Here is a 9,143-nt window from a genome sequence, read left to right on the forward strand (position 1 = left end):
CTTTATGGTGTATGCTCCCTACACATGTAGCATCTTGAGTTCAAGACTTACAAGTGACATAATGGTCACCACTCGAAAAAATTTAGTTGTAGAATTTGAGCAAGAATCAAAATTTATGTTCATCATGCAAGAGTTATAACTGTGTATGACCCCTTGAAGGGAGAGCTCATCATATTGAAAACATGCTCATACATTTAACATGTATGTTCACAGGTTGAAACGTAGGTCTCCAACCGAAGGTCTATTATACCTGACTAAAGGAAAGATGAAAAACAAAGAAAAAGCTCAACTATAGGCTCGTTATCCAAAGGAAATTGAGAGCATCAAAGATGAAGTGGCTAGACTCATAAATCTGCTCAAACAAGCATTAAGTTCCAAAAGTGGAAATGTTTGCACATTCTCCTATAAAAGTATCATTAGCTCATGTCCTTCGTATATCTTAGAACTTGGGGATAGATTTAACAACAAAGCAACATTTTATCCCTATTGCCCTCTTCTAGCCAACTCAAACTATGGTTACTATAAATTTGATTCCTAAAAGGCCCTCTAATGATAAATATGTTGATCCCATGAACTATGGAAAAAAAAAAAGTTTTCTATAAAAAAGAGATTGAAAGTAGTTAAAGGAAATGATTTGTCTGCCCCTATATGATCAGCTGAAGTTTGCGTGGTTCCAAACATTATGATGCCAAAAAAGTTCAGAGTGACGGACTCATCAAGTATACCTAACTATAATGCTCAAACACTCATCTTCGATCAAACTACAATAAGATGGACAAAGTTATCTACAATAACAAAATACTAATCTATTTCTTTTAGGATAGTCTCACATGATCTACCTAGAGTTGGTATATGAGACTGGGTAGTGCTAAAATCAATAAGTGAAAGGATCTAGTAGGCGCCTTCTTGAAGTAGTATAAATTTAATCTGAAAATTACTCTTAACAAAACCAGCTTGATGGTCATAGAGAACAGAAACCATGAGTCTATGGAGGCATATGTGCTAAGATGACAAGATAAAGCTACACATATCCAACCTTCACTAATAGAAATAGAAATGGTGATGTTATTCGTTAACACCTTTAAATCCTTTTATTATGAGCATTTAATAGGAAGCTTAGCTTAGCATTTCTATGTAGCTATTAGGATTGTCGAAAGGATTGAACAAGTTATCAAATAATAAAAAAAAAATTAAAAAGTCCAACCATGGGCTTCAGAGTATGACAAGAGATGAATAAGATGGCTTTCAGGTATTAGTTATTTGGTTCAACCAGGTCTCATTGTAGCATTAATTGTTCAAGTATCTTTGTCAAAGATTAACATATCTCTGCCGCACGAGTTTTTTAGACTTTGAACTTGTTATCTTAACTCCATCAAACCCCATATATCAACCATTTCCTAGGTTGTATAATCCAAATGAAAAATATAAATATTATAAGAGAGTCTTGAACTATTTAATTAAAAATTGTAAAAGTTTCAAGTATCAAGTTCTGAAGTTAACGAGCAAAGAATGAATTGAGTTTGTGAAAAAAATTGATATTTTTTTTTTGTTTGATTTTATTTTTTATAAAAAACCAAATTAAATCCAAAAATATTTAAATCTAGAATCATTGCTCGAACCGTACACAACCTCATCACCCCGCCATGCGTGTTGAAAACTTTTGGTCACACACGTGTGGGTGTGTTTTTTTGTTGAAAAGTTTTGAATATTAATAATAGCCTTAGAGCACAGACCAGACACACGAGCGGCATATTTAAGTGAAAGCAAGCACAAGTACCGTCCTTTAAAGTCCTTTGTCGCCTACTACAGCTATAGCTCAAGATCACCGGCTTTAATTTGTCGTTGTTTCTAATCTGAAACCAAAAGGGAGCACGTGTCCCGTCCTGATGTTAAAAGGACGAAGAAATCTTTCAGAACACTAATTTCAAGCCCATCAAAAATAATACTAATAATTGATGTCCCCGTGATTATTATATATATATTTTTTGAAGGATAATCTCGTGTATAAAGCATTTTTATAAATGTTGTAGTTATTATTTTTTTAAAGTGTTTTTATTTAAAAATATATTAAAATAAAATTTTTATTCTTAAAAAAATTAATGAATATGCATAGCACTTGATGGAACTGCATAATGGCCAATAAATGGATTCCCGTCGGAAAGCTTTAAAAATAAAAAATGAAAACAGCTTGGCTTCAACACCGCCCAAGAGAGCCAATCCAAAGGAGACGGATGTTTGTTTGGAGATTTCTTTACTGAATTCTGAGAACATCAGGCACATTTTCTGAGAAATACCATGTGAATCCAAGGTTTTTCAAAGGTTTAATGGTTGGCAAAAACAATAAAAAACTGGTTCACCTTAGATTCTTTTTTCTGGTTCTAAAATGCCTTGCATTCAAGATTTGCCTGGAGATTTTATGGTGTGGATTGTATTGACTGGGAAGTAAATCAGTCGACCGACTTCAGGAATCCAAAGTTCTTATAAAATAGTGAATCAAGCTCATGATTTGAAACGATGCAAGCTGTTCATCTTTTTCCACGCAAATCCAGCAGGATTTTCTAGGTCAGTGTGAACCTTACGTGGAATCAACTCTGGTTAACCATGGAGCTGCCATTTTCTGTTTTTTCTTTTTCTTTTTCTTTTTTATTTGCCTGAAATATATTTTCATTTAATATTTGATCACCATCAGGGAGCGGTGTGAAAGAGAAACTTGAATTTGCTCTTTCACTTTATGCCGGGCATTTCAATGCAAAAGCTGAGCGGATTGGAGTATTATTTTTCTATATATTGACAGAATTTAAATGAAATATATACTAATAATATTTGATCATCACCTGATTTAATTGGACACGAAATTGTAATTGCTCGAACTGGGATACGTTCATGACAGATTTCCAAATGGAGAAGCTTCATGTTGAGCTAATTTATTTCTTTTTTAACCCTTTTTTTTTTATAGAAAATATATGAACTCTGAACTTGGACAGCTCAGAAGTTGAAAAAAATAAATAAACATAATAGTGAATGTAAAAGCTGAGGGTCTCGTATCCTTCCTTCGGTTCTGGGAGAGTCCTTTGTTTCAGAGCTTGTGAAAAGAGGGGAGCTAAAAGGGAAAATCAACAAATCAGAGGCCCAGAATCATGTTAAGCCCAATATATGACAAGCATAACGCTTAAAAGCTCTAACAGGCTCCAAATCACACTTTTCAAGTTGCATTTTCTTTGACCTGAAAGACATAGGATAAAGTGCTTTTTTAATTTTATTTTTTTTAATTTATCATTCAATAATAGGTAGTATTATAATTCAAGTCACGAGTTTAGTAGGCTAAACTAGGTTAATTCAAGATATTTTTTTATATTTGAGTTGTATTTAGACCTATCAAGTTGACATGATAATATCGGGTCAATATTTATACAGTTTAATTTTTTCATTAAAAATCATGTTAGCAATGCCTAGATATTTTTTTATGTTAAAAAAATTGAATTAGTTTGCAATATAGCCAAGTTAACTCCCTTTTCTATCCTTTTTTAATTTAATATTTTTTTTTCAACTTCATCATTTAACATTAGATTGATTGGAAATACAAATTTATATGTTTTTTTTTTTTTTAGGGAGTCATCCAGATCTCCTGACCCGGGTTTTATAGGTTAACCTAACATGTGTTTCTTAACATTTCATTTTATTGAAACATTGTATATAATATTAAAACCAATTTGAATAGCATGTGTTAATGCAGTGAGTTGACAAAGAATTTTACTTCTTTTATAAAATACAATATAATTTAAAATCTTGAATTAATATTTGATTTGGGACATATTTTGATCATGTTTCGTCAAATAAATTAAGTGGGTTTTGATCATAATAATTGAATTTATCTAAATCAATATCTTAATTTATCTGACTTTAAATAGGGCTTAAGTTAAATTTGAATCATCAAATTTTAGGTGAATTTATTTGATTAAATCAATTTAAATAATTATGTATCAATAATAGATGGTACCATGAAGTAAAACATCATTGGAATTTCATTACTAACACGTTTTTCTTCATATCCGTGTGTTTTTTGAAGAAAAGCATTTTTTTTATTTAAATACAAACTCTTAAAAGAAAACGCCATTAATATTTAGGAATTTTACTTATTAAGAAGGATGGTGTAAGATTTAGAGATGGGATATGACTGCCCTATTGGATAACCTAAGACCCGTTTGGCCTTCCAATGAAAAAAAAAATATTCTTTTATTAATTAAAAAAAAGGATTCCGTAAAACTTATTGTAAATATTCATTTTTTTTCCAATAAAAAGACAATTTTGCAAAGCTTTACCAAACAAATTCTTTTCGTTTCATATTTCATGGCACAGCCATAAACAACAACAATCCTATATGGGGGCCTTTATCTTCTTTAATAAATGAAGATATAGCTTAAGGCCCAATAATTCCAAAGCCCACGATTGTTTTATTTTTTCTTGAGATAAAATTTTTAGAAACCTCACAAAAACCAACCACTGCACATATCTGATTGAAATTATGCGCTGAAGCTCCGTAAGCTCACTTTAGCTTAAATTTAGAGGTGATATTTTTTATTTGATTTGGTTTTTATTAAAAAAACAATTAAATTGAATATTTTAAAAAGAAATTGATTAGTTTTAGTTCAGTTTGATTTTTTGAGTCAAGCTTGGTTTTGGCTTGTTTTTTGTTTGTTTTTTTCCGGTTTGGCTCGATTTTTTTCTGGTTTAGATTTCGTTGGGTTTTTTCAGTTTCAGGCTTGTAAAACCAAACCGAACCGGTCAATTTTTTCAAAATTTTAATCAATTTTTTTCACGTTTTAATTTTTTTAATTTTTTTTTAATTTTCTCGATTTAATCGGTTTTTTAATTTTTTTGCTATTCCCTACTAAAACTTGTAATAGTTGATAGCTATAACAAAGTTTTCTTGAATAATCATACCATCTGTGAAAATCATTTGTCAGAGTAAATTTGTAAGAGTTGATGCTAAGAAAGTAAATATTATTTACTGTTTTTCTCTTAGAGCAATCATCCTCGCGACAAGCTTTTGAGTTACTTAAGGTTCAATCCTGCTACCTCAAACTCTTTTGATTCTGATTATTGCAAGATCTATAATTTTATTTGTCTTTATATATGCATGATATATACCAGTTTCATCACCATCCATTTTCATGTATTTCTAAAAAAACCCGTTACAACCCTTTTTATTTTTTATTTTATTTTTAAATCAGGCAAACCATGTTCTATTGTGAATTATTATAAATGCTCATAGATAATTTCTGCGAAAAAGAAGAGAGAAACCATGATTGCATGTCAGTTACAAACAAATTACAATCAACTACAAAGAACTTTCGGAATCATGCACCTGTCAATTGAAAGAAGCATGAAGGCTCATCCAAGATTTGTAGACCCCACTTGATGCAGCATTTTGGCAAAGCCATGAACCGCTGATTAAAGCATAAGGTGACTAAAAGCATAAATCCATGCGAGGCACAAGGAAGATGGCAAGAAAGTATCGTGAAAAACATGGTCAACAATGGCATACCAAACAACAATGACAAGCACTGCTCTGAAAAGTCATGAAAGATGGGCAGATTCATTCATTACGAGTCAGTAGTCAGAAGAGAAACAACCTACTTTGGCTTTGCCTCTCTCTCTCTCTCTCTCTCTCTCTCTCTCATCATGTACATACAAGATTTTGCCACAATGCTACAGATCAGAGCGAATAACATTGGCTGCAGGCGCTGCCGCAGGATAACTCCAAAACTACAAAGTTTTCTGAGGATTATTGTTTTGCAGCTCCTAGCTACTATTTCTTCCCTGTCCTTTTTACCGCCTCATCGGTGTTCCCCTTTTCTACCTGCGAGCTTTTACTGTTCTTTAAACATTGTCAGTGACACCTGAGACCACCCACTTTTTTCATCTTTGTCACCGGCGCTTCCTTTTCTTTCTTTAGTTTTACCGAAAACCAAACTTATCCGATGCAGCTCCTACTCCAAGAAAGTCTATGAAGGGCATGTTGATTTTCTCATTCCTGTTTTCATTGTCACCACAGCGAGAGGGACTGGCCCTGTTGGTGCCAACTGACTCAGTGACGGAATCTTCTGAGTTCGAATCAGACTGGCCAGATTGGTCCACACCCCTAACCACCCCAATAGGCCCATTTTGATCAAACCCATCTTCACTTCCGTAGAACCTGTCAAAATCCACATTTTCCATTGTCACTTCCTTATCCACTGAAGAACCTGCAAACCCGAAAAACCATAGCAAGATATAATTAATATAAACAAGACCACATTAAATAAACAGTGAGAACCCATTAAGGAAAAAGTAATTAAGAAATTGAATGGTCTTTTACAGATGGGATGGCGAAAATAAGCACATACCCCTTCGGCCACCTTGAGGACTGAACCTGGTGAAAAGTCTAGGAGGTACTTTGGTTGAAGAGGGAGTGAGGGAGAGATCAGTGCACGTTGAGCCAGATTCATCAATGGTACTAGAGATGGTTGTGGATTCACTGCAAGCATTGTTCTGCAAAGTGACATCTAATGATCCTTTAGGGAAGATTTGAGCTGACGAAGAGGGCTTTCTCCTCCTGTAAATGCTGGAATTTTCTCTATGTTTTCTAGCCATGATCACATGCCAATGGTTCTTAACAGCATTATCAGTCCTTCCAGGAAATAGCCTTGCAATCATAGCCCATTTGTTGCCATAAAGTCTATGAGCAGCTAAGAGTCTCTCCTCTTCCTCTTCAGTAAATGCTCTCCTGTTAATTCTCGGATCTAGCTGGTTAAACCACCTTAATCTACAACTCTTACCTGAAAATCAAAACATAAAGCAAAAAAATATATATTTATTAACTAACAGATTTGGTATTTAAAATTGAAAAAATAAATGGAATTCCAAGACTTGTTTTCCCATTTTACCAATTTGATCAAACTTATTAAAAATAGCCAATCAAGAACAAAAAAAAAAAAAAAAAAAAAAGGAAAGAAACACCGTTTTTATTATCTTCAATGGTGATGATCAATGCACAAGCTAACATCTTTGAGGACATGTTTCGCTCAAAACAAAATTTTTAGGGGTTTACCTGATCTTCCTTCAAGATTCTCTGCTATCAAGTTCCAATTTTGAGGACCATATTGGGCCACGAGCTCTTTGAGCTTAGCATCTTCAGCTGGTCTCCAATGGCCTCTAGCACAAAGCTTCGCATTCCCATTTCTACCGTGAACAGAGGTTTTAGGCTCCTCTTGCTCACCTGAATTAAAAGACAAGCTCGTTTTTTGAACACAAAAATTCCCCTCATCAGGTCTCTTAGCTCCCCAGCTTTCTAACTGTTGAATGCTCCATGGTTTACTGTCCTGGTCCATTGAATGGCTCAAACTCTGAAAATCCATTTGAGGATTACTAGTTTTTATCTCTCTTGGTTGACCCATAACACCAAATGCATGAGAGAGAGAAAGTTGAGAAGCTGGAAGAGGAGGTGGAGGCAAAAAGTTCATGTCTTGATAACCATTGAAAACATGCCTGTCACTCATTAGGTGTTGCAGACTCATTCTGACCAAAACTAAACCAGATAAACCCAGATAGGAAAATCAAAGTTAACAGAACTTCAAAAACCCCGGATGGATTCCTTTCTACAATGCCTAAAAAAGAGGAATAATATGAGAAAAGGAGCTTTCTTTCTTTCCTTTTTTTTTTTTTTTTCTCTCGCTTGATTTTGGCTAGTGAGATTCAAAAGTGAATTGCATTTCCATGTTAGCAACTCTCCCTCTTGCCCATTTCAAAGGGTTTGCTTGTTTGCAAGAGAAGAACTACAAGTTTTAAATATCTTGAGGCAAGGAAGAATCAGAGGAAACAGAGGATGCTAATTTATAAGAAAAGGGAACAGGGAATGAAATGGGGTTTCACTGTTGAATGAGAAAGAGAGAGGCAGCAATAACCATTACCAAAAAGAAGAGATGAACCCACACGATTCTCACTCTTTCTTCCTCACTCTCCAATATATAAATGTGTTTGTTATGAGGTGAGACTGATCTCTCTCTACAGTGAATCTACAACACCAACAATATGGTCATATGGTGTTTATAGGGGAAAAATAATAGTCTCTATCTCTGTATTGCTGGAGTGCGGTGCGTTGCTTTGCATGCAACTCGAGAACCACTCGTGTGGGTGGGTGGGGGTGTCCCTCAAAAACATATGCTTTTTGGTGTTGGTATTGGTGTTTGCCTTTGTTTTCTCTCTTTTCTTGGTCTTTCTTGGGGTTTGGGGAAAACCAGAATCTGTTTGTCTTTTACTGAAAGGCTTTTGCTTTTTTCAAAGGAAAACGGAAATTAAAAGGACCAAAGTCCTTTTAACACCACCACCACCACCACCACCTGTCGTTAATGCATCCTTGCTGCTCTTTTTCTTAGTTGCTACCCCATTATCATTTGTGTAGCTCCTAGACTTTCCTCAGTTACTTTATTTTTTTTTCAAATTTCATGGCTGTTACTTGTTTTGTTACTTGATTATTCTCCATTTTAGATTCTTTTATCCATTAGTCTTCCAACTTGCTCTGAGGTCTCTAGTTTAAAATTTAAATGGTGGGTATGTTTGCTTTTTATGTTATTATCTAACACTCAAATTTTAAAGATGGTACAGAAATTGAAGAATAAATAGCCTACTTACAATACTATTGATTGAAAAAAAAGAATTATCTTTAGCCCCAGTTTATTTTTACTATTAAAACGACTGTTCTTAGAAAGAAAAGTATTTTATATGTCATTGCAAGCAACTATCTCATTAAAGGATCAATGAAATGGAAAGAAGCGTAAAAAAGAATATGGAGAGATCGGAAGAAAGTATTTTTGCCCCTTTTGATATAATTTCAATGTTTTTAATGATAAATCACAAGTGCACATATGGAAAAAAATAATAATAATAAATTAGTAGCTTAATTAGTAAGAGTCAAGTTGTAAGGAGTCAGCTAAAGGGAGAGAACATTTCTGATTCAAATCCTACCAATTGTATTTCTCAATCTACGTATAAGTGTGTGATCAACTAGGGACCTTAAGTTAATGGGCTCTTCTCCATGGTTTGGCTCTTGAAAGTAGTCGTCTACCCATGAATCGTGTTTAGGAGTGTGTCTATAATATAAAAAA

At 33.9% G+C, this 9,143-nt stretch overlaps 1 protein-coding gene across 1 annotated transcript; it reads right to left on the reverse strand.

Moving 5' to 3' along the window:
* Positions 1 to 5,451: 5,451 nt before the first annotated feature.
* Positions 5,452 to 8,316, reverse strand: LOC118042431 (transcription factor MYB56). Its single transcript, XM_035050093.2, has 3 exons — positions 7,091 to 8,316; positions 6,387 to 6,818; positions 5,452 to 6,245 (listed from the first exon to the last, which is right to left on the reverse strand). Exons 1-3 carry the CDS (start codon positions 7,554 to 7,556, stop codon positions 5,959 to 5,961), a joined length of 1,185 nt encoding a protein of 394 aa, XP_034905984.1. The 5' UTR covers positions 7,557 to 8,316; the 3' UTR covers positions 5,452 to 5,958.
* Between the last annotated feature and the right edge of the window lie 827 nt (positions 8,317 to 9,143).

This window comes from Populus alba, chromosome 13 (assembly GCF_005239225.2).
Source record: "Populus alba chromosome 13, ASM523922v2, whole genome shotgun sequence".
In the NCBI taxonomy this organism is placed as follows: Eukaryota; Viridiplantae; Streptophyta; class Magnoliopsida; order Malpighiales; family Salicaceae; genus Populus; species Populus alba.

Excerpts from the sequence above, each read along its gene's own strand:
- LOC118042431 (XM_035050093.2), bottom strand. The coding sequence starts at position 7,556 with ATGAGTCTGCAACACCTAATGAGTGACAGGCATGTTTTCAATGGTTAT. Across the intron at positions 6,819-7,090 it reads GAATCTTGAAGGAAGATCAG|GTAAGAGTTGTAGATTAAGG; the intron begins GTAAACCCCTAA and ends TTTGATTTTCAG. Across the intron at positions 6,246-6,386 it reads TCCTCAAGGTGGCCGAAGGG|GTTCTTCAGTGGATAAGGAA; the intron begins GTATGTGCTTAT and ends TCGGGTTTGCAG.